This window comes from Phocoena phocoena, chromosome 13 (genome assembly GCF_963924675.1).
Source record: "Phocoena phocoena chromosome 13, mPhoPho1.1, whole genome shotgun sequence".
Lineage (NCBI taxonomy): Eukaryota > Metazoa > Chordata > Mammalia > Artiodactyla > Phocoenidae > Phocoena > Phocoena phocoena.
In genome coordinates this window covers 52168673-52195956 of record NC_089231.1, presented here as the reverse complement: position 1 = coordinate 52195956, position 27284 = coordinate 52168673, and the positions used below count along the sequence as shown (strand labels likewise).

General features: G+C 35.6%; 1 protein-coding gene across 1 annotated transcript in view; it reads right to left on the bottom strand.

The window, feature by feature from the left end:
* The window catches only part of ESCO1 (establishment of sister chromatid cohesion N-acetyltransferase 1), a 39685-nt gene extending 24411 nt beyond the window's left edge, over nt 1–15274 (bottom strand). Inside the window, exons 1-5 of the mRNA XM_065890222.1 lie at nt 13724–15274; nt 9706–9823; nt 8030–8090; nt 6974–7088; nt 4076–4207 (exon numbers count right to left, since the gene is read on the bottom strand). Of these exons, the coding sequence (XP_065746294.1) occupies nt 4076–4207; nt 6974–7088; nt 8030–8090; nt 9706–9823; nt 13724–15274 (1977 nt within the window). The remainder of the gene's footprint in view (nt 1–4075; nt 4208–6973; nt 7089–8029; nt 8091–9705; nt 9824–13723) is intronic.
* Between the last annotated feature and the right edge of the window lie 12010 nt (nt 15275–27284).

The following is a 27284-nucleotide window of genomic DNA, read 5'->3' as shown; positions in this document are numbered from 1 at the left end:
CAGCTTGTGGATATGAGTAAATGGCGGTACCATCTCTGGAATAGAGAAAAGTAGAGGAAAAACCGATTGAAGTTTTTATTTGCCACTAGATATATTTTCCCTCCCCAGAGTTTGTGAACACTTTCTACTAAGCCTGTGCTCTAGAGCCCACGAGCCACAACTACTGAGCCCACATGCCACAACTACGGAAGCCTGCGTGCCTAGAGCCCATGCTCCGCAACAAGAGAAGCCACCACAATGAGAAGCCCACGCACCGCAACGAAGAGTAGCCCCCGCTCTCCACAACTAGAGAAAGCCCGCACGTAGCAACGAAGACCCAACGCAGCCAAAAATAAATAAATAAATAAATTTATTTTTTAAAAATGTAAAATTTTGTTGCATGTAACATTCATTCTAAAGGTATTCGTTCCCCCATATATGGCCTTCACATCCCAGAGGAAAATTACTTTCTGACTGCTCCCATTCTACATTTATACACCACAATATTTTAAGTCTTTAAGATAAAATAAGTTAGAAAAACTAAAAATGTGGGTCAGGAAAGAGAGAAAAAAACTTGGATGCTTGAAATAAGACATTTGGTAATTTTTATGTAACAAATTCCTACCTGTTTCTAAAGAGACTACTTCTTAACTTTCAACCTTTAAGCAGGGAAACTCAATGAAACTCAGACCAAATTCTGAGTCGGCTCTCTGAATTCCTCCTACAAATATACCTGGGCTCCCTATTCCCTAAGAATGCTGGAGTACACTTCTAAGAGCCAAGGCTACTTTGCTTCCGATTCCTTTCCCAATCCCAAGACTTAAAAATCCCCATTCCTGCTCCACACCCAGTTTCCTCCTTGTCCTAATTATCTTCAAAAGGAATATAGAAAAAGTATGCAGAAGTAAATTCACATGTATTCAATTTTCACATAAAAGAAATTAAGGGTTACTGGATCATGGCTTCCCTGCCTCAGCTTTCTGTAGCAGCACTGTCTAACTGAATTCACTGTGACAATACAAATACTCTACATCTACACTAACACGTAGCCTCTAGCAACATGTGACTACTGAGCACTGGTTACTGTAAATGAGGAACAGCATTTTTCATTACTGCGGTTTAGTGCTACCACACTGGATAGTGCAGCTGTACATCTAATCAGGGATCTGTCAAATCCTTCTTCGAAGTTTTTCTTGTCATCAAGAGGTGAAAACAAACCCCTCTTCTGATCACTGCTCTACCAAAGTAATTATCACTTCTAAATTGCAAAGCTAATTTATAATTTAATTTAAATAGTTAATATTGATTTATTGCTTTAATAGTTACTTAAATCTTCTACTGTTAACTTTTCATTTCTTTCAGGCTTTGTTCCTAAATTTGAAGGCAAGGGTATATCAAATACCCTGAGAGTAAGGTCCTCCACAAAGCATTCAGTCAAATGTTAATCAAAGGAGATAAGGGAAAGACAGAGGTAAGAAAGATTAAGTTAGGAGATTTTCTGCAAAGAACCCACACATTATTCCTCTTCTGCATTACTAAAAGCTCAAAATACAGATGAGTTCTGGATAGGTTCCTTGCCTAGCAACATGGCTCAATGCTCTTGGGGGAGTTTTTCCTGCTTTCTCTTCACACCTTTAGGAAAACAGTATCTTAGTTCATGAAGGGAAACTGAAATGAACCTAGGTCTAAACCAGAATCCAGGCTCCCCCTGAGGCCTCAAGGGGCTCCTTCCTAAATAGTTTCTAGTAAGTCAGATAAAATACATTTCCCCAAATGGTATCAATGAGGCAGATGGAGTACAGTGAAGGAATAGAGAAAGAGAGCACCATCACTCTCTCCCCTACCCCAAACCAAAGAGGATAAGGAAAAGAAAAAATTGTAGTCAACCAAAAGTAGCCTCTGTGGCATTGATTTCTATTGCTACTATGGCTATATAATTTATATGCTATTTTAACCTTTTGAAAAGAAGACTTCAGCCATTTTTACCTGTCATAGATTATTACCATGTCAAAGGGAAACATTTTACCCTAAGGAAAACCTACTTATTTTCTAAAGAATGTTTGATTAAAATATAAAAAGTATAACTCATTCTAATTTATTCTGAGTGGAAAGAAACTTGATTTCCAATCGCCGAACACTGCCCATGTGAAATAAATAAAGGCCAGAGCACGAAATGACTTCTTTTCTATATGCTTCTCTCCAAGAATCAAACACAACAGATGAACTGGCATTTAAAAAACTTAGATGTTTCATCAAACACTTAAAGAGTACTTAATGCAAAAGCACAATATTAGGTGCCCAATAAATGATTCATGTCACAACCCAAAATCCAGGGTTGTGATCACAGCAGAATATCTTTAACATAGGTGTGTTTTTATCCTCTCTCCATACACTAGAAAAGAATGCTACAATGTTCTGGAGGAGTTTCTACCTTAAAATCTATGTATACCTACACACTTGAAAACAGCAAAAGATCAGAACATTAACTTTGATGTTAGTGAAGGATGGCCAACTGCTAAACTCGATTCCTTCTCTTGAGCTTATTTCAAAAAATAAATAAAATAACCCATAGCTCTGTCCCATCAAGGAGGGTGGGGGTGGGGTGTGGGGCAGGAATCAGTCTTCCCTAAGTTGCTCTACTGCTTTACAGTTTTGCAAGAGCCAGAATTTGTTGAGAAGGTGATGACTCCACCTTGTTCCATAAACTAATTTCCTTTGGTATTGTGGAAGAGCAGAGTACATTAATTCCTGGTTGATTTCTTTACAGATTGTGTCAGAAATTAAGAACTTCCTTTAAAATAAAGAATTAAGTCTTTTAAACCAAATCTTTTTATAATTTGAGGAAACTGGTTGCAAGAATCAGATAATGTAACTTGAGCAGAACACATTTTAACTTCTACCAGATTCACGTATGTAAAATAAACAAATATTTTTGCCAAAGAAGTATTCTATAATTTAGCTGCCTGATAGAGCTATTTTTCTTTTGAAGTTTTAAGGATATTAATACAGTCAAATTGGAAAAGTACAAATTTCAAGTGACAAATCAATATCTAGCTATAGATATTCTATGTCCACACACCTTATATTTTATTTAGTTAAGCAGTAGGAGGGTGTATGTGTGGAAAAGCAGATGAAATAAGGAATATAAAGGATCATCACAGGAGGGAACCAAAAAAAGAAAACCCCACTTATCTTGGGAAGAAGTAACTGGATAAATAAAACCATGAATATAAATCCTTCAACCAAAGGTAAGGATACAAATTTAACTGAAGCCAATAAAGATCTTTAAATAATCCAACATCTGGTGCCTACATGAAATGAATTGGTGATCTCAGTTCAGATATCCTGGAGGTCTTATTAATGTGAGTGTACAGTACTGAAGGTAACATGTATAAAATAAAAATAAATTCCATTTCAGATACGGGTAAACAGCAATTACATTAAATTACTATTTTCACAAGATATCTGAAATGGTTCAAAATTATTTAAAATTTTGCTACTTCCAAAAACAAGTATTAAATAATACCCATTATGCCTCAAATGCACATACATCAAAAAATACATACTAAAACTTATTTACTTTGTGGGATTTTTTTTTTTAAGTATACTACAAATTCTGAGGTTTTAACCATCAAGAATTTTTCTCTTTAATTTTATTAAGAAAAGCTCTCATGTTAGCAAAGAGAAGTTAAGGAAATCCCCAGTCTATTTGGTATAATATACAGCACTATCAATCCCTCAAATAAAAAGTGTGCCAAGCTATACTGAATATTAAGCAGGCTTATCAATAGTTAATAATTATGAAAATCAAATGAAATTTTTTAAATACTCAAGTTGAACAGCATTACTTGTTAGAAGAGGTTCAATAACACTTTAAAAATATAACTTAAATTCAAAAATCCCACAACATACACCAGCCAGAATAAATTTGCTGGGTTTTATGTTTGGCTCTGTTTTAAAATAAGCCTGTATATATACTACAAGGGCTTTGTATATATTATCATTTCCTAAAGACAAAAATTTTCAATGACTTAAATTCGGCAATTCATCTCTAATTATCTGATTCTGCATTTTAAAAGTCATGAATTGCACTTACCACATATTTTACAGCACTTATAAACTGGTTGTGGAAGAGCAGATGCTGTGTTTCATCTTCTGGATTTGAAGCTGTGTAAAGCATGCCACAAACATTACAGGAAACCGCTCCAAATCTTTTTTGTCCTGCATCCTATTTATAAAAAACAAACAGAAGGTTTTTTCCCCCCCAAAAGAATAATTCCAGAACATCAGCCTCTAAAGCTATAACATGAACATAGAGTGAGAAGTGTTTAAAATAACAGTCAATGTTGATTATAAAAACTAAGATATTAATCTTTGAAATCTGTATGTAATTTTATTAAGAACTGTTTTCCATTTTAGTAATCACTTACTCCACAGCATTTAATAACAACTGAAAGGAACTGAGAAGTATCTTTAACACTACAATCTTAGTTCTAAAGCCCCAAACAGCAAATACCTTATAAATAAGAACTAGTATGTATTTTGTATCTGTGAATAATTATACTGCTAAAGTTTAGAAGAAATAATGTTTCATAGACATCTTTGGTTTTGCTCTAGTTATATTAAAGAGTATTTATGTCACCAGAAACTCTTGAGAAAAGGTAAAATTAAACATTTTCTATTTTCTTTATATCAAATAAGTATGAAAGTCTGATTATAATCACCTGTACTCCAGTAATTCATACTTGTGCTGTAGAATAGTAATTGTTTACAAAAGGTTTTCTATTCTTGTCCTTATTTAATATGAAAAATTACAGCAATATGATCTAACTTTAAGAATAATATATTAACTAAAAAAAGCATAATTCCTTTATTTTCCCTGCTCTAAAACTGTATAATTTCAACTAATTACAGGAAAAAAAAAGGATCTCAGGTAATTGTATGCTAGTGCCTTACAGCTAGGGTCACAGAGCAGAGAGAAATCAAATGGTAAATAAAAGATTGTATATAAAACTAAAGGGAAGTTCATTCTAAAAGATTCAAACTGTTGACAAAATGTTACCTGAAATTTCAGGGAGTTAAAAAAAATTTTTTTTAATTGTGGTTAAGATATGAGACATAGTATTTACCATCTTAACCATTTTTAAGTGTACAGTTCAGCAGTATTTAGTACACTCACATTGTTGTGCAACCAATCTACAGAATTATTTTTATCTTGCAAAACTGAAACTCTAGGGACTTCCCTGGCAGTCCAGTGGTTAGGGCTCCACACTTCCACTGCAGGGGGCACAGGTTCGATCCCTGGTCAGGGAACGAAGATCCCACATGCCGCAAGGAGCGGCCAAAAAAAACAAAAACAAAACAAAAAACTGAAACTCTATACCCATTAAACAACAGCTCCCCAACACCGCCCCCCCCAGCTCCTGGAAACCACCATTCTACTTTCTATCTCTATGAATCTGACTATTCTAGGTACCTTATATAAGTAGAATCATACAGTATTTGTCTTTTTGTGACTGACTTATATCACTTAGATAATGTCCTCAAGGTTCAACCATATTATACATGTCAGAATTACCTTCCTTTTTAAAGGCCGAATAATATTCCACTGTATACATACACAACACATTTTGTTCAGCCATTCACCCACTGATGGACACTTCAGTTGCTTCCACCTTTTGGCTACTGTGAATAACGAATACAGGTATACAAATATCTCTTCAAGAAGGCAGTTTTCACAGTAATGAGTAAGCAGCTGCCTTAGTTTCCTCACTGGTAAATGGAAAATAATAGTTGTACCTATCTCATACTTTTTTATAAGGCTTAACTTAATTAAGTGGAGGAGATGGAACAATGCATTCAAAACTATTAGCTGCTATTATGATCATTAACATCATCATCATTACCATCAACTCTTGACCAGCACTATCCAATAGAAATGGGATCTACAAAGGTAATTTTAAATTTACTAGTAGCCACATTAAAGACTGCAAAAGCAAACAGGTAAAATTAATTTTAATAATATATTTTATTTAACAAAACATATCCCAAATGTTATAATTTCAACATGTATTAAATATTTTTAAAAATTAATGAGATACTTTACATGCTTCTTTGTACTCATCTTTGAAATGCAGTACATATGTTTACATATAGAGCATACCTCAGTTGTGACAAGCAACATTTCAAGTGCTCAACAGTCACATGTGGCTACCATATTGGACAGGGCAGCTCTAGATTCTACTTGTCTAATCCTGTTTCACTATCATACTGATTTGACAACAGAAACATTATTAAATTCGATGAAACAACTTTTTCCCTCACTAATCTTTCTCAAAAATTTCTAGAAAATTCTTACAAAGTTATTCTCCCATATTAAAGTTATAATCAATCATCTAGTACCAAAAAATCCTATTAATTATGTTAACTGGAACTACATTAAATGTTCCTATTATTTTGGGTTCTTCATTTTTTTAATATACTGTGCTCACTCAAATTAGATTTTTTTTTTTCAAATTAGATTTTTAATCAATCAAAATATCTCCCTCTTTTCCACCATGCCACCAAATTGTACTTATTTTCTAATTCAAATTAACTATTGGCTTATCTTCCTGTAAATGTAGTTTTAAAATTATAACATACACTAAAATACAGAAATTTAAAATCATCTTATTTATTAAACTCCATGTTATTTTAATATTTAAACTACTAAAAAAAGGTAGTGATCAAATGACACATTTAAGAAATAACAAATGTGAAATAAAGCGTCAATCTGTTGTAAATAAAACTAGAAGTATGGAAATTTGAATTTTTATTATTTGTTACAGGATGGAATCACTGGCGGGGGTGGCTGTCATAATACCAAGAATATTTCCATAATTAAGACTTATGGCGACAAAAAGTTCTTTAGGTAAAAAACGAATTTATTCCTTGACAATGTGCATAAATAAGATGTTTATAACATTTCACCAAAAAGGTCACGTTGTATACTTACTATGATCAACTGTTTTTCATCAGCTTTCTCTGCTTCTTTTAGTTTCAATTCTTTTGGAATTGTTATCTCCAAATGGGAATTACACTTAGGCCAAGAATGATTTGGTGGTATCTCCCTTTAAAAAAACAACCAAACAAACAAACAAACAAAAACTATTAAATGTTATAGATCCATATCACTTCAAATCACTGGTAGGAAAAAAAAAACTTATTTTCTATACAACACTGACAAATATCAATTCCAAGGGGGGAAAAATAACCTTTTAAAAACCAAAACAGGGAAGGAAACCCAAAGAAACAACTAACTTGCATCAAATAAACAAAAAACTGCAGCACTAACTATAGTATGAGTAAGTTTTACATTTCATAGTTTTAGCAATTTGAGTCACTACAGTTTGTCCTAAATACTATTTTCAGTAATGAGCTAAAGCTAAAAAATCATACTAATTTAATTTTGAAATTAAAGACAACAAAAAGCTTTTACGCTACTGAAAACACTTTTACATGCTCCTAATACTCATATCATGGGGGTTTTGGGGAAAAAGGAGCATTCTCAAACACTGTTGCTGGGAGTATAAGACACAACCAATTTGCAGGGAAATTTGGCAATGCAGGTTAAGTCCTATAGCTATGAATTTATCCTAGATATAGTCACATAAGTGGGCAAAGATATATGTGTTTATTGCAGGACTTTTTTTTTCTAATAGGAATAAGCTAGAAACAACCAAAGTTTCTATAAAGTAGAGAATTGTTAAACAACGGAATATTCACACAATGATATCTACTGCAGAATTTAAAAGAATGAGGAAGGAATGTAGAAACATTAAGTAAAAAACATAACATAACATAACACATTAAGTAAAAAAATAAAAGCTACAAAATAGTATGTACAGACACAGAAAAAACTAAAATGAAAAGAGAACTTGTATCACCTCTATGTGAAAAACTGAGGGTTACTAGCACAACCTTTCAGGGGAAAAAAACCCCAAACTCAAAACTTACAGGTATAAAATCCTTAAGTTCTCAGATTTATACTTACATTAAACTAATACCTTACCTGTTATCACTGGTCTTAGATGTTTGGTTAGTGAGTATATTGTGCTGTTTGGGAGCTGAACCTGTGATTTAATCAAAAGATGGGTTATGTACTAAGCCTTTGTATTAGCTCTCCACCTAATGGTTAAAAATTATAATAAAGACAAAACCTCAGTGCACTAAATGCTTTATTTTTAATAAACACCATTTGATAAAATTAGAGCCCCTTCCTAGAAATTACTCTTCAGAGAAGAGGCAAAAAGGCTCTACAGAGCTGCAAAGAGATCTAATGGTAGATCAAGTTTGTCTCTAGTTTCACCAATAATTACTAGCACTGAACAATAAAGGAAACTGTTTAAATGCTTGCATAATTATACAATCTCTAAATGGAAATAAATGAAAACATGTTTAAAAAACCCTGTAGGACTTCCCTGGTGGCACAGTGGTTAAGAATCTGTCTGCCAATGCAGGAGACACGGGTTCGATCTCTGGTCCAGGAAGACCCCACATGCCACGGAGCAACTAAGCACGTGCGCCACAACTACTAAGCCTGCATTCTAGAGCCCGTGAGCCGCAACTACTGAAGCCCGTGAGCCTAGAACCCGTGCTCCACAACAAGAGAAGCCACTGCAATGAGAAGCCCAAGCACCGCAAAGAAAAGCAGCCCCTGCTCATTGCAACTAGAGAAAGTCCGCGCACAGCAATGAAGACTCAACACAGTCAAAAATAAAATATAAATAAATAAATTTATAAAAAAACCAAACCCAAACAAAAAAAACCCTGTAGTCTCTGGAGTTTTAATCATATTATTAATCAAATAATGCAATAATCAATTTATTTTCTAATGAATAAATGCATTTCTTGTGTTCGTAGTATACTTCCCCTTCCCCCACTAAGAGAAAAGGTTAAATGACATGCAATGGAAGCAATTATCTGAACTCAATATTTTGCTCCAAGTGTATCTTTCCTTTACCAGAGAGAAACAACAGAAATTAGGAATTTCTATTCTGTTTTTTCCTGGTGCTTCATCTGATAAAGGTGAACTAATCCCCATCCAAGAGTTCAAATAATACTTGCCCAATTTTTTTTTTTTTTTTTTTCTGGCCACATCACACAGCTTGCGGGACCTTAGTTCCCCGACCAGGGGTTGAACTTGGATCCCGGCAATGAAACTGCCGAGTCCTAACCACTGGACCGCCAGGGAATTCCCCCCAAAATTTTCATAAGGTTACAAAAATAAAGTTTTTTTTTGGTATAAGTGGACAAACTGCAGCAACTGATTCAATTCTTAATTCAAAGATAGAATTACTAAGATGGAAAACTGAGTAATTAAGGGTTAAAGATAAGAACCTGAAGTGGTAAAGCACAGTCATTTATACTTGAGAAATAAACTGCTACCACTAATTTAAGCAATTCATTAAGTAACACTTCTCCAGAAAGTAAGTCCACAAACAAAAGACTGAAAAACAAAAGAATTTTTGGTAGGGAATCAAAGAATCATCTTAAGTATTGTAAACAAGCCAATCAACAGAAGCAATTCTCCCCCTTCAAAGAATGGTGATAATCACACATCAGAAAAACATAATGGTTAAAAGAAGGATTTAACAGGCTTATTTGATAGTGGATATAGTTTACTGTTATGCTGACAAAAATATGTCTGACCACTGTGAAATCCAAACAATATTTTCAAAGTATTACCTGGAAATTTACTCTCCCCTGTATCAATTTTTGCTTGACTGAGCAGAGTTGAAACAGTAGTAGTGGTATTTTCCACTGGATTGTTTTCAAGCTTAGATTCCAAACATAGGCTGCAATTCTAAGCACATATAATTCAAAACGTTAATATTTGCTTTTACATCAACCTTTGGGTCTTATCCCAATACTTTCAATGAATTTTAGCACTATACTAAGAAAATTTAAGATAATATATGGAGTAATTCACACAGATATGCCTTAAAAGTCTCTTTATGATCTCCCTACAAGCTACCCTTCTCAGCATCAACTTCTATTATTCCTCTTCAAACTAGATCGAAAAATTTGCCTCTCCAACAGATATATTTCATATTTGCCTGGCTCTATACTTTTTCTGAGTTTCATCTACCTAAACCTCACTGTCCATTAATAGCCACTGTAACATCTCACTACTGAGCACTTAAAATGTGGTTAGTATGACTGATTTATTACAAATGTAAATCACACACCAGATTTTGAGGTGTTAGTACAAAAAAGTAAAACAACTCAAGTTTTAAAATTCATGACACATTGAAATAATAGTATTTTATATGACAAGTTAAATAAAATCTATTAATCTTACCAATTTCTTTTTTTTTTAATGTGGCTACCGGAAATTTTTAAACGATTTATGTGGCTCACATTATATTTCTACTGGATAGTGCTAATCTAGAACATCTTACCCCCTGTATAAACTCAAGTCATTACTTAAATATTAACCTCTCCCATGAAGTCTCCTCCAAGTTTTCCCATCCCCTTTCCCCAAATTTTCCATCTACTTCATCTTTGTCTTTCATGCCCTTATCACTTCCTATTTTGAATTAGTTATTTGTTTTTTATTAATCTCCTATAACTCTTAAGAGCAAAGACTATTATTATTATATTTATCTTTGTATTCCCAAGAGCCCCTAAATCAGAACTCTGTCAAAGCAGATACTCAATAACTACCGAAGGAAAATACTAGAAACTCTATCAACATTAGCTGTCTCAAAGAAATGGAAATGAGGAGGTAAACAATTCACTTTCTATGTGTATGTATGTGTGCGTATCTATCTATATTGTGATTGTTACAAAGAACATGTAACATTTGTGAACATTACATTTTTGAAAAATGATTATATTTGTCATTAAAAAGCAGAAAAATTAAAAACAGTAAGAACAATTACATGTTACTACTTAATCTCCATTAGGAAGTTAGTAAATTACTAGTTTAAAAAACAAATCATAAAATAATTGAGCTTTAAAATTCATAAAATCCAAATAATTTAAATTCAGGCCAAAATTTTCAGAGAAGGGCTATCATATGCTCAGCCTTATCAACCATCATCATTTTTCAGTACTGCTGAGACTGACACCATATAATAAAAAGAGCAAAATTACAAGCAGCCACAGAAAAAGTTTTCAAATGATTTAAGGATTGTTTCTTACATTCTCCTATTTCCCCAAGTATAAATCTAGATTCTGAAGCCAGCCAATCGCAGTTCAAAGCCTGACTCCATCACTTACAGGGATCTCTAAGCCTCACTTAAATCTCTAAGCTTCACTCTCCTTACCTGTAATATATGGATAATAACAGAAGTCATGCTGTAGAATGTGGTGACAATTATATGAAGCTCTCCTCTGCCTAACAAAGAGGCAGTGTTCACTAAACAAAAGCTACTATGATGGCTGAACTAAAACATCTTAGCGTTTATGGGAAGAAGAGAAATTTCTAAGTGACTAGTGCAATGTAAATTCCTTAAAGGCAGGAAACATCATCTTCTGTAGCCTTATTAGCACAGTGTCTCGGATGCAGCAGGCAATCAAATATGTCTTGAAATGATGTGGTCACCACCACATCTCCTGACCACTCTGTGATAGTAATCACATTGTTGGTATCAGTGAAAAAGTTGGCAACAACCTAAAAGTGCTTTAACAGAGGAAAACATAAACAAACTGTGGTATATTCCTTTACAACTATTAAAATACCCATGTATTAATAAATATCAAATGTGCTGATTGCACAAAATCAGTTGAAAAAAATATGTATATATAGAATATACACATACAAACCATGTTAGCATGTATGTAAATGTTTAAAATACAAACAATGTTAAGTATTCTTTATAATAGCTATATATACATACACAGTGAAATCAAAAATGAAAACATAAAATATTCATACCTTTAGAAGCATATTTAACTCTGGGGAGAGAGGTGAATGGAAAGTAGAGTGAAGTATGGTCTTTATATCTGTAATGTACTTTTCTTATTTTAAAAAACCTGAAGTCAATAAAATGTTAATTTTTGTCAAATTTGGGTGGTAGTCACTGGTATAATATTGGTCTCTCTAGTATTCTAAACGTTTGAAACTCAAGACTTCTCATGTAAATTTGTACGTAAATAAAAATTTTAACACAAGTTTCATAGGACTGTTTTTCATAACATTCCTCAAGATAGAGGTGTTGCATAAATCCAAAGCACATCTCAGTAAAAGCAGCATTATAGAAGATCAAAATAATGTAGTCTAACTAAATATCTCTATTCTAGTAGTTAGTCCAAAGGAATGGATTTCTTATTTCTCAATATATTCCCCATAAACTATCTGCCTTCTGAGTTTTGACAGGCACTTATGCAGCAAGGAGTTAAAAGATCTACTCTGCAACTACACCTGGAGCGTAGCTGTCAATTTTTGACAAAAGCACACCCTGAAGAGAAAGCCACTCTGTGTCTGCAAGAGGCCACACTTATTATTCATTCTACCACTCACTACTTACTTTAATTACTATCACTATTTGAATAACTGTCTTCTAATTGATGCTTTCATTCACGTTTGCACAGAAAATAAAATCTAAGAGTACCACACTGTATCTGTTCCCTTTAAGTTCTTTCCATTTTAGTCCACGAGAGTAGCCAATAATCTATTTTCGGGGCTTCTGACACAAGCCCTGACTCCTTACTCAAATTTGCTTCTAGACCCAAATGCCTCAAAAGAGAACTTTAAATCACTCCTAAAACTTTGAGGTGACTTGACTTTCTTCTCTACCCACGATTTTTTTCTCAAATGATCTTCTAATATTCAGAGTATCTCACTGTAGAAAGAATGATGGGCTGAGAATCAGAACACCTGAATTCAAATCTATTTGCACAACCAAACATGTGACCTAACCCACATTCCTCTATTGCTCTCAGCTTTCTCATTATAAAATTAAATAACTAAAACAAATTGGTGGAGTTCTAAAAATCAGTATTATACAGCACTAAAGTTTGACACACATAAAATTTCTGCCTATTGCTTTTATATATTGGTATTTTACCTATGATTTAATTTGGAAAGAAATGGGCTCAGCTGCTTTTACAAGGTTTCAAAACTACTTCTCAGATAATCATTCAAGTTTCTTCCAGCTATTTAGATTGTTTTTCAATTTACTTTTCCATTTTAAAAATTCTTGGCCACTACAATTTTATTCTTAGCCTGAGGTTTGAATTATTTACATCTTTCAGACATTTTATTTGCCAATTTTTAAAATGGCCACACAAGTCAAACCAAAAGGCATCTCTACTATTAGAAATGTTTAATCTTTAAATTTTATCAGGTGCGGAAAGTTGATTTGTGCCAGCTGAAATTAATTTTAACAACTGGTCAGAATTGGGCCCAACTTCAAGTTCTACATTTTAGTCACTCACTATGAAACATAGTTTCTGTGGTTACAATTAATAGAAAAAGGAAACAAATCAGTGTGTTAAAGGAAAAAGAAAAGCTAGACTTCAACAGGTTTATGCTTCACATAAAATTAAAATGAAGGGTGAAGGAAACAATGACAAGCATTCATGTAAATGAGACATCTAAAGGCGTAAGTTCTATCACTCACTACAAGATTGGGTTAATAAAATAGAATTCCTTAACATTTTACAACTTAATTCTTAAGTTAAAATATGTTGTAAACACTTAAATCTTATCAGAAAGTACTCAGACACCTCTATGTACATGATGAAAATACATTACCTTATCTGGCGTTGATTCAAAAGAATCTTTCTTCTGGTTATCCAATGGCTGATCAGGAGGTGGTTTTATCTGATTACTCAAACAACAATTTTCAGGAGGCTTTTTGGGGGTTTTATTAATGTCAACTGTAATATCATTAAGTTTAACTTCTTCAGAATTAATTTCTTTCATTTCTTCCTGCTGGCAAGCTTTATTTTTACCATCATGTGGTTTTGACCCTAAAAATGTACTTTGAGTCACTGGATGATGCATTTCTAACGCAGGCAGTGAAAAACTGGGTCGTAAGAAGCACAATTTAGGGGGAAATTGAGAGTCTAATTTATTCTGCTGCACAGAGTTAAATTTTGAGAGCTTAATTTTAGTCCAGTTGGAGTTCTTTTTAGTTGAGTTGTTTATTCCATTTAGAATACATTTCACAGGCTTTGTTTTTCTACTGGGGAAGAAACGATTACACTGAACATCCTGACTTGTTTCCTTCTGATGAAGTATTTGTCTTTCAGTATCAGTCTCTTCCAATTTTATTTCTGTAGGCTTCTCCTCCTTTACAATTTCCACTTGTGAAGATTCCTTTCTTACCTCTACAGTATCTGACTCAATTTCACCAGCAATTTCTTCACAGAGCTGGAGAATGCTCCCTCGTTTGCTCTTTCCTGCTTGCTCCAGCTCATTATCTATACTTTGTTCAGGCACTGATGGCTGTGGACTTTTTTGGGATTTTGCACTAGTATTCACTTGTGTATGAACTGACTTCTTCATCTCATTCTTTTTAGAGACCACTGAAGTAGCCATTTTTGATCTTTTTATCTCAGAAGAAGTTACAGGCACAGATTTTGTTTCCTCTTTTCTAGTATTCTTCTGAAGACACTTTTCAGATACTTTTATGCACTGAGAACTACAAGTATAAGCTGCCGGATGCTCTACTTTGCGTTTTTTTCCTTTTGGGGAATTTATTACTTCGTTAGTTACAGAATTTTCATCCTCTTTAGAATCAGACTTTATTTCCAGCACTTTTCTTTTCACATGCTTCTGATTTGTTTTAACTTTATTAGATTTACTCTTAGTATTGCTACGGTGCTCTTTTTTTGTTGGTGGCAAACTCTGTTTAACTGCTTGAACTTGACCCTGAATGTCTCTATTACGCAGAGACCTTGTTGAAACCTCTGTTAACTGTTGTAGTCTTTGTGACCTCCGATTAAGCTGTTCATTTGATTTAGGGGTTTTGTGCACTGACTTTTTCTGAGATAATTTCTTCTGCTTTGTAGATTCTTGTTGTGAATGTCCCTTTACAGTCACCATATTTTTATTAATAGGTTTACTAGCTTTTTTATCACTGGATGCTGACCTTGTGCTCATGCATGTTCCTAATTGATCAGGCTGATTGACTTTACTTTCATTGGAAGATTTAACCAGTGATTTTATAGCTTCCTTTGGACCTGATTTTTTTACTAGATTCTTTTGAGAACCTTGAATTTGTGTTTCTAGATTCTTATCTTCACTCTTTTTAATAACACTGGAGGAATTTTCTTTTGATTTCTCCTGAATGGACATCATTCCTGAGTAAGGTCCTCCTTTTCTGAGTAGTTTTTGAGATTTTGTGTCCTGGTAGTTGTAAATGTTGAATGTCTAGTATTATTACTGAGCAGCAGGTCTTAAAAATCAACTGAAACTGATATACATTTTCAACAAAAATACTAGTTTGCTAAGATTTCTGTCATCCTTATGACATGAGAAAAGCTGGCATGAAGGCTGAAAGATATTTGCTTTACTTTGGATGAGGCAATAGAAATTTGAGGAAAATTTAAATCTAATCTGATATTTTCAGAACTTTTTATGAAAAAATTTTAATTCAAGTTTGATCTACTTTGTTAATTTTATTCAATTAATATCAGTTTTCAGGCCTAGCCCTATTACTGGAGGAGTTATTTATCACTGACCTGTCTGTTTTGACAAAGTTTTTGAAAACTTTTTTCTTCTGAAGTCTACAGTTATTGGACTTTGATTCATTGGAAACATGTCTTACAGTTAACACGTTTCTTTCCTTGTTTGTTGAGTCTGTTCGTTTAAAGTTCTTATATAACCACTTCCATTTAATAAAACAGTCTATTAATATAGATTTCCTTTTGTGCTGCCATTTCTGGAAAAATAAAAAAATAAAAATTAAATTTTGTACAATTCAAGAAATTTAGCAATGCTGATACTATACAGAAATAACCATGACTTACATAAACTCTAACTTCTCTTTTTGAATTATTTAGTCTGTATACTTAAGGCTAACAGAAAAAAGTATCCCAAGCACAGTCTTATAAATAATGGAAAACCTGTCTCATGTAAGCATAGAATAGTTGAAAATCAATCTATTCCTTGAGGTTACTTACATTTCCTTTCCCACAAGAAAGAATTGATCTTTCAGCCACCATAACTCATAAAAATTTGACAAAATCATTCCTTATAATTTCCTTTCAACACATTACACAGCACCTAAAAGTAAAATATTTTAAAATGTTTAAAAGGTACAAAGATGTAATCATTCATTTACATCTCATCAAATCTATTAACCAACATGTTAATCTATACTCCATAATTTTATCCTATCCTACCATTAGGCTTCAGAGTTCAGTTTACACATAGCACTTAATTTTAGTATTTCTAACCTGAAGTAAACTATGGTACATGCATCCAATGAAATATAACGTTTCTATTTCATTGATGAAATCCATTTTATGTTTTTAAAAAAGTTTTAAAATACAAAAAACAATTCATAATATAGACATATTAAGCTAGTAAAATCCTATTTTGAGGAAAAACAGTACACATAAATAACTATATTCATAGAAAAACAGTGACACACAGTAAAAAAGGCAGATTTAAACACACACATTTACCTCTACTCTCACGTAATACCCACTAAAAAAAAAAAGCAACAGATTAAAACGAAGCAAGACAAAACCATAAACTCAAAGGATGAAGAACAAAAGTGTAGATGATAAAAATTAAACGTACAGAAGCTACAAAGAAGGACAAATAACTAACCTCCAGACTCAAAAAAAACCTGATCTTAAACTAGAAACAGAGGAAAGCCAAGTGAGAAGCAGCTCTACGTAAACCACAGAATCCCTCAAGAAGCAGAAATTGGCAGTACCAGGAGATGGGATATGGGGAGGAAAATGGGACTCACAAAAGGGGAAAGACTGCCACACAGCCTTTCCAATCACTACCACCCAGAAGACTACCCCTGCATCACTCCCTAAAGACTGGTATAAATTTTTGGAAGGAGTAAAACAAAAGGTCTTTGGTCTGTGGGCTCAACAGTCACAGCTGAGGGAGGAAGTACCATACTGACAACAGAGGGAGTAAGTAGCAGTACACATACTGATTACTGAAACCCAGTCCTTCCACCCCAAACCCTCTTTGCCTACTCAGAGACTTCCAGAGGACAGCAGCCTAGCCTATGCCTTCTAGGAAGGAGACTAAAAGATAATTTTCTAATGAATTTGACAAAACTAGAGAAAAGACCTAAAAAATACTGATAGGGCCCACAGTCATTAATCACAGACATACACACACTCACTCACTCACACCCTACCAGCAGGAGACTACCCACCATCCAAACAGTTTCCAATTAGTTTTTAGTGTCTCACTTGTAACCACGAGCAAAACCAGAAATCACCACATACAAGAGGAGACCCTTAAAAAAAAAAAGGGAGGAAGTAACTTGGAAGAAAAAAACAATGCACAGACAAAAACTAAAAATAAGTTAATTCATTCATGAAACAAATACATAAGAACATTCACAGTACAAAAAGGAACTCTTGAAAATTAAAACTAATATTAAAGAAATTAAAAAGTCAATAGAAGCAATAGAATATAAAGGTAAGGAGATCTCCTATAAAGCAGAACAAAAACAGCAAGGTGGCAAATAGGAGACAAAAGAGAAGAAAAAGGACCAGCCATGCAGAACAGTCCAGTAATTCTGGTTTTAGAAAATAGAGAAAAAGCACTGAAAAAAACCGAGAATTCAAGAAATTTTCCTATAATTAAAAGACATGAGTGTCCAAATTAAAAGGGTCAAAGCATCTAGCACAATGGATAAAAAAAGATTTTGAAAAGTTTGTCATGGGAATTCCCTGGTGGTCCAGTGATTAGGACTCTGCGCTTTCACTGACGAGGGCGCGGGTTCAATCCCCAGTTGGGGAACTGCATGGTGCGACCAAAAATAATAATAAAAATAAAACAACCCCCCCCATAAAAAACAGATTAAAACTTGGGAGAATTTTAGTATTTGTCTTGAGTGGGAAAGGCTTTCAAGCCTTGTCACAAAATTCAGAAGTCAAGTTTGAGGGATAAAACTGGGGGAAAAATACTGGCAAGAAACAGCATAAGCTTATCACCATAATATATTCACCGGAAGTAAACCACAGATGGCTGGTGAAATAATAACAGAATAACAAATTAGAACCAAATCAAAATACTATTTTTTACCTATCAGACTGGCAAAAGTTCAAGAAGTTTAACAACACCGTCTTAGCAAGGATTTGTGACAGGTTACTCTCATATTACTGCAGGTGATTCAATGTCTATGCAGGACAATTTGTCAATATCAATCAATATTATATTATAAATGCTAAATATCAAACAATTTCATTTTCAAGACTTTATATTACAGATATACTTGCACAAGTGCACAGACACAAGTAAATACAAAATTCACTGGAACACTGGATCAACAGACTGAAAATCCACAACATCCATCATTATAAACTGCTTTATAATTAATGATACACTCATACTATATCATGCAATCAAGTCAAAGCAGAGATGAGATTCAACTCAATTCCAGGCAAAATTCCCACAGGCTTTTTATACAGAAACTGACAAGCTGATTTTAAAACTTATGTGAAAAAGCAAAAAAAAAATCCACATACAATAGTCAAAGCCCTTTTAAAAAAAACTCGAAATACACTATCTGATTTCAAGACTTACTAAAAAGCTACAGTAATCAAGACAAAGGGACACAGAGATCAATGGAAGAAAATCCAGAAACAGACCCATACATTTATGGTCAGTTGAAAGAAACGTCTGAAAAAAACAGTGTTGGAACTACTGGATATCCAAGTAGAAAAAAAAAAAAAACAACACACAAAACTAAGTTGAGACTGATCACAGACATAATGTAAAACTATAAAAAACTCTAAAAGAAAAAAAAAGGCAAAAATCTTTGAGATTCTGAGGTAAACAAAGATTTTTTTAGGAAGGAATACTGTTCATTCCACATAAAAACTTGTCCAAAAATCTTAAAAGCAGCTTTATGTACAATAACCAAAATCTGAAAACAACCCAAAAGTCGGGTGAATGGATAAACAAAAATGTGGTATGTCAATATAACAGAACACTCTGCAATCAAAGGCAACAAACTACTGGAACCACATGAACGAACTTCACAATCATGATGCTGAACGAAAAAGGCTAGATAGACACAAAGACTATACAAACTATGATTCTACTTTTTGGAAATTCTAGAAAAGGCAAACTTATCTACAGTAACAGAAAGCAGATGAGTCACTGCCTGGGGTCAAGAGTGGAGGGAGAGATAGACTTTTGGAGGTAATGGAAATGATCTCTATCTTGATTATGATGGTGGTTCCAAGAGTGTGTAAATCTGTCAAAATCCACCAAATTGTACACTTTAAAAGGGTGCACTTTATTATACATAAATTATGCTTTAATAAATCTGTCTAAAAAATAGAACTGTAAGTAACTGATATGGACCTAGAACCGAGAAACACTGTTAAGCCAAATAATGCAAGGTGCATAACAGGGTGTACTTCCCTTTGTGTAAAAAGAAAAACGGAGACAGTGGGAGGAAGGAAAGATATAGAAACATATGCTTGTTTAGGCACACAAAAGGTATGGAAGGATACACAAGAAACTAGTAATAGTGAAGACTTCTGGGAAAGAGAACTACAGGACCAAGTGTGAGATGTGTGACAAAAAGAAACTTTTCACTAACTGCCCCATTTTATTATGTAAACATATAATCTTGTCAAAAAAAGTTACATTTCTCTCAATATATTAAGTATATTTGGCATACTGACCAACTATCTTTGAAGGCACTGAACTGTAATAGTATAGGCCACTTACCTTCCTGAAATGAAAATCACATAACTTTTTTCTTCAGGTTGATGGACGATGCTTCTAATGAATGATGCTTCTAATAATTTACTGTGTGTTTTCTGGTTGTTAATCTTAAAAAAAATAATAATAATTCTATAGCTAAAGTAAAACAATCTATAAAAAAACATGAGAATACAAAAACGGTATTGTCTATTAACTGTCTATTAAGTATTAAAACAACTTAGGGATGAGAGGAAGATGGCGGAAGAGTAAGACGTGGAGATCACCTTCCTCCCCACAGATACACCAGAAATACATCTACACGTGGAACAACTCCTACAGAACACCTACTGAACACTGACAGAAGACCTCAGACCTCCCAAAAGGCAATAAACTCCCCACGTACCTGCATAGGGCAAAAGAAAAAACAGACAAAAGAATAGGGACGGGACCTGCACCAGTGGGAGGGAGCTGCGAAGGAGGAAAGGTTTCCACACACTAGGAAGCCCCTTCGTGGGCGGAGACTGCAGGTGGCAGAGGGGGAAAGCTTCGGAGCCGCGGAGGAGAGCACATCAATAGGGATGCAGAGGGCAAGGCGGAGAAATTCCTGCACAGAGGATCGGTGCCGACCAGCACTTACTTACCAGCCCGAGAGGCTTGTCTGCTCACCCGCCGAGGCGGGCAGGGCTGGGAGCTGAGGCTCAGGCTTCGGTCGGAGCGCAGGGAGAGGACTGGGGCTGGCGGCGTGAACACAGCCTGCAGGGGGTTAGTGCACCACGGCTAGTGGCTAGCCGGGAGGGAGTCCGGGGAAAAGTCTGGACCTGCCGAAGAGGCAAGAGACTTTTTCTTCCCTCTTTGTTTCCTGGTGAGTGAGGAGAGGGGATTAAGAGCGCTGCTTAAAGGAGCTCCAGAGACGGGCGCGAGCCGCGGCTACAAGCGCGGACCCCAGAGACGGGCATGAGACGCTAAGGCTGCTGCTGTCGCCACCAAGAAGCCTGTGTGCGAGCACAGGTCACTATCTACACCCCGCTTCCAGGGAGCCTGTGCAGCCCGCCACTGCCAGGGTCCCGGGATCCAGGGACAACTTCCCCGGGAGAATGCACGGCGCGCCTCACGCTGGTGCAACATCATGCCGGCGTCTGCCGCCGCAGGCTTGCCCAGCACTCCATGCCCCTCCCTCCCCCCGGCCTGAGTGAGCCAGAGTCCCCAAAGCAGCTGCTCCTTTTACCCGGTCCTGTCTGAGCGAAGAATAGACGCCCTCCTACACGCAGAGGCGTGGCCAAATCCAAAACTGAGCCCCTGGGAGCTGTGAGAACAAAGAAAAGAAAGGGAAATCTCTCCCAGCAGCCTCAGAAGCAGCGGATTAAAGCTCCACAATCAACTTGATGTACTCTGCATCTGTGGAATACATGAATAGACACGAATCATCCCAAATTGAGGAGGTGGACTTTGAGAGCAAGATTTATGATTTTTTCCCCTTTTCCTCTTTTTCTGTGTATGTGTATGCTTCTGTCTGAGATTTTGTCTGTATAGCTTTGCTTCCACCATTTGTCCTAGGGTTCTATCCATCCGTATTTATTTGTTTTAAAAAAATTTTTTTTCTTAATAATTTTTATTTTAATAACTTTATTTTACTTTATCTTCTTCCTTCCTTCCTTCCTTCCTTTCCTTCCTTCCCTCCCTCCCTCCCTCCCTCCCTCCTTTAGACAATGAATCATCCCAAATTGAGGAGGTGGACTTTGAGAGCAAGATTTATGCTTTTTTCCCATTTTCCTCTTTTTGTGAGTATGTATGCTTCTGTGTAAGATTTTCTCTGTATAGCTTTGCTTCCACCATTTGTCCTAGGATTCTATCCATCCGTTTTTTAAAATTTTTTTCTTAATAATTTATATTTTAATAACTTTTTTATATTTTCTTACTTAATTTTTTTTCACTTTAATCTTTCTTTCTTTTTTTGCTTCCTTCCCTCCTTCCTCCCTCCCTCTCTCGTTCCTTCTTTCCATCTTCCTTCCTTCCTTTTCCTTCTTTCTTTCTTCTAATTATTTCTTTCTACTTTTTCTCCCTTTTATTCTCAGCCGTGTGGATGAAAGGCTCTTGGTGCTGCAGCCAGGGGTCAGTGCTGTGCCTCTGAGGTTGGAGAGCCAACTTCAGGACACTGGTCCACAAGAGACCTCCCAGCTCCACATAATATCAAACGGCGAAAATCCCCAGAGATCTCCATCTCGACACCAGCACTCAGCTTCACTCAACGACCAGCAAACTACAGTGCTGGACACCCTATGCCAAACAACTAGCAAGACAGGAACACAAACCCACCCATTAGCTGAGAGGCTGCCTAAAATCATAATAAGTCCACAGACACCCCAAAACACACCACCAGACGTGGACCTGCCCACCAGAAAGACAAGATCCAGCCTCATCCACCAGAACACAGGCACTAGTCCCCTCCAACAGGAAGCCAACACAACCCACTGAACCAACCTCAGCCACTGGGGACAGACACCAAAAACAATGGGAACTACGAACCTGCAGCCTGCAAAAAGAAGACTCCAAACACAGTAAGATAAGCAAAATGAGAAGACAGAAAACCACACAGCAGATGAAGAAGCAAGATAAAAACCCACCAGACCTAACAAATAAGGAGGAAATAGGTAGTCTACCTGAAAAAGAATTCAGAATAATGATAGTAAAGATGATCCAAAATCGTGGAAATAGAATGGACAAAATGCAAGAAACATTTAACAAGGACCTAGAAGAACTAAAGATGAAACAAACAACGATGAACAACACAATAAATGAAATGAAAAATACTCTAGATGGGATCAATAGCAGAATAACTGAGGCAGAAGAACGGATAAGTGACCTGGAAGACAAAATAGTGGAAATAACTACTGCACAGCAGAATAAAGAAAAAAGAATGAAAAGAACTGAGGACAGTCTCAGAGACCTCTGGGACAACATTAAATCATTAAATGCACCAACATTCGAATTATAAGGGTTCCAGAAGAAGAAGAGAAAAAGAAAGGGACTGAGAAAATATTTGAAGAGATTATAGTTGAAAACTTCCCTAATATGGAAAAGGAAATAGTTAATCAAGTCCAGGAAGCACAGAGAGTCCCATACAGGATAAATCCAAGGAGAATCACACCAAGACACATATTAATCAAACTGTCAAAAATTAAACACAAAGAAAACATATTAAAAGCAGCAAGGGGGGCTTCCCTGGTGGCGCAGTGGTTGAGAGTCCGCCTGCCGATGCAGGGGACATGGGTTCATGCCCTGGTCTGGGAAGATCCTGCATGCCATGGAGCGGCTGGGCCCGTGAGCCATGGCCACTGAGCCTGTGCGTCCGGAGCCTGTGCTCCGCAACGGGAGAGGCCACAACAGTGAGAGGCCCGCATACCACACACACACAAAAAAAAAAGCAGCAAGGGTAAAACAACAAATAACACACAAGGGAATCCCCATAAGGTTAACAGCTGATCTTTCAGCAGAAACTCTGCAAGCCAGAAGGGACTGGCAGGACATATTTAAAGTGATGAAAGAGAAAAATCTGCAACCAAGATTACTCTACCCAGCAAGGATCTCATTCAGATTCAACAGAGAAATTAAAACCTTTACAGACAAGCAAAAGCTGAGAGAGTTCAGCACCACCAAACCAGCTTTACAACAAATGCTGAAGGAACTTCTCTAGGCAAGAAACACAAGAGAAGGAAAAGACCTACAATCACGAACCCAAAACAATTAAGAAAATGGGAATAGGAACATACATATCGATAATTACCTTAAATGTAAATGGACTAAATGCTCCCACCAAAAGACACAGATTGGCAGAATGGATACAAAAACAAGACCCATATATATATATACTGTCTACAAGAGACCCACTTCAGACCTAGAGACACATACAGACTGAAAGTAAGGGGATGGAAAAAGATATTCCATGCAAACGGAAACCAAAAGAAAGCTGGAGTAGCAATTCTCATATCAGACAAAATAGACTTTAAAATAAAGACTATTACAAGAGACAAAGAAGGACACTACAGAATGATCAAGGGATCGATCCAAGAATTGTAACAATTGGAACAATAACAATTGTAAATATTTATGCACCCAACATAGGAGCACCTCAATACATAAGGCAAATACTAACAGCCATAAAAGGGGAAATCGACAGTCATAGTAGGGGACTTTAACACCCCACTTTCACCAATGGACAGATCATCCAAAATGAAAATCAATAAGGAAACAAGCTTTAAATGAAACATTAAACAAAATGGACTTAACTGATATTTATAGGACATTCCATCCAAAAACAACAGAATACACATTTTTCTCAAGTGCTCATGGAACATTCTCCAGGATAGATCATATCTTCGGTCACAAATCAAGGCTTGGTAAATTTAAGAAAATTGGAATTGTATCAAGTATCTTTTCCGACCACAACGCTATGAGACTAGATATCAATTACAGGAAAAGATCTGTAAAAAATACAAACACATGGAGGCTAAACAATACACTACTTAATAACGAAGGGATCACTGAAGAAATCAAACAGGAAATCAAAAAATACCTAGAAACAAATGACAATGGAGACACGATGACCCAAAACCTATGGGATGCAGCAAAAGCAGTTCTAAGAGGGAAGTTTATAGCAATACAATCCTACCTTAAGAAACAGGAAACATCTCGAATAAACAACCTAACCTTGCACTTAAAGCAATTAGAGAAAGAAGAACAAAAAAACCCCAAGGTTAGCAGAAGGAAAGAATTCATAAAAATCAGATCAGAAATAAATGAAAAAGAAATGAAGGAAACGATAGCAAAGATCAATAAAACTAAAAGCTGGTTCTTTGAGAAGATAAACAAAATTGATAAACCATTAGCCAGACTCACCAAGAAAAAGAGGGAGAAGACTCAAATCAATAGAATTAGAAATGAAAAAGGAAAAGTAACAACTGACACTGCAGAAATACAAAAGATCATGAGAGATTACTACAAGCAACTCTATACCAATAAAATGGACAACCTGGAAGAAATGGACAAATTCTTAGAAATGCACAACCTGCCAAGACTGAATCAGGAAGAAATAGAAAATATGAACAGACCAATCACAAGCACTGAAATTGAAACTGTGATTAAAAAATCTTCCAACAAACAAAAGCCCAGGACCAGATGGCTTCATAGGCAAGTTCTATCAAACATTTAGAGAACAGCTAACACCTATCCTTCTCAAACTCTTCCAGAATATAGCAGAGGGAGGAACACTCCCAAACTCATTCTACAAGGCCACCATCACCTTGATAAAAAAACCAGATAAGGATGTCACAAAGAAAGAATACTACAGGCCAATATCACTGATGAACATAGACACAAAAATCCTCAACAAAATACTAGCAAACAGAATCCAACAGCACATTAAAAGGATCATACACCATGATCAAGTGGGGTTTATTCCAGTAACGCAAGGATTCTTCAATATACGCAAATCAATCAATGTGATACACCATATTAACAAATTGAGGGAGAAAAACCACATGATCATCTCAATAGACGCAGAGAAAGCTTTCGACAAAATTCAACACCCATTTATGATAAAAACCCTGCAGAAAGTAGGCATAGAGGGAACTTTCCTCAACATAATAAAGGCCATATATAACAAACCCACAGCCAACATCATCCTCAATGGTGAAAAACTGACATCATTTCCACTAAAATCAGGAACAAGACAAGGCTGCCCACTTTCACCACTCTTATTCAACATAGTTTTGGAAGTTTTAGCCACAGCAATAAGAGAAGAAAAGGAAATAAAAGGAATCCAAATCGGAAAAGAAGAAGTAAAGCTGTCACTGTTTGCAGATGACATGATACTATACATAGAGAATCCTAAATATGCCACCAGAAAACTACTAGAGCTAATCAATGAATGTGGTAAAGTAGAAGGATACAAAATTAGTGCACAGAAATCTCTGGCATTCCTATACACTAATGTTGAAAAATCTGAAAGTGAAATCAAGAAAACACTCCCATTTACCATTGCAACAAAAAGAGTAAAATATCTAGGAATAAACCTACCTAAGGAGACAAAAGACCTGTATGCAGAAAAGTATAAGACACTGATGAAAGAAATTAAAGATGATACAAATAGATGGAGAGATATACCATGTTCTTGGATTGGAAGAATCAACATTGTGAAAATGACTATACTACCAAAGCAATCTACAGATTCAATGCAATCCCTATCAAATTACCACTGGCATTTTTCACAGAACTAGAACAAAAAATTTCACAATTTGTATGGAAACACAAAAGACCCCAAATAGCCAGAGCAATCTTGAGAACAAAAAACGGAGCTGGAGGAATAAGGCTCCCTGACTTCAGACTATACTACAAAGCTACAGTAATCAAGACAGTATGGTACTGGCACAAAAACAGAAAGACAGATCAATGGAACAGGATAGAAAGCCCAGAGATAAACCCACGCACATATGGTCACCTTATCTTTGATAAAGGAGGCAGGAATGTACAGTGGAGAAAGGACAGCCCCTTCAATAAGTGGTGCTGAGAAAACTGGACAGGTACATATAGAAGTATGAGATTAGATCACTCCCTAACACCGTACACAAAAATAAGCTCAAAATGGATTAAAGACCTAAATGTAAGGCCAGAAACTATCAAACTTTTAGAGGAAAACATAGGCAGAACACTCTATGACATAAATCACAACAAGATCCTTTTTGACCCACCTCCTAGAGAAATGGAAATAAAAACAAAAATAAACAAAGGGGACCTAATGAAACTTCAAAGCTTTTGCACAGCAAAGGAAACCATAAACAAGACCAAAAGACAACCCTCAGAATGGGAGAAAATATTTGCAAATGAAGCAACTGACAAAGGATTAATCTCCAAAATTTATAAGCAGGTCATGCAGCTCAATAACAAACAACCCAATCCAAAAATGGGCAAAAGACCTAAATAGACATTTCTCCAAAGAAGATATACAGACTGCCAACAAACACATGAAAGAATGCTCAACTTCATTAATCATTAGAGAAATGCAAATCAAAACTACAATGAGATATCATCTCACACCAGTCAGAATGGCCATCATCAAAAAATCTAGAAACAATAAATGCTGGGGAGGGTGTGGAGAAAAGGGAACACTCTTGCACTGCTGGTGGGAATGTGAATTGGTACAGCCACTATGGAGAACAGTATGGAGGTTCCTTAAAAAACTACAAATAGAACTACCATATGACCCAGCAATCCCACTACTGGGCATATACCCTGAGAAAATCATAATTCAAAAAGAGTCATGTACCAAAATGTTCATTGCAGCTCTATTTACAATAACCCAGAGATGGAAACAACCTAAGTGTCCATCATCAAATGAATGGATAAAGAAGATGTGGCACATATATACAATGGAATATTACTCAGCCATAAAAAG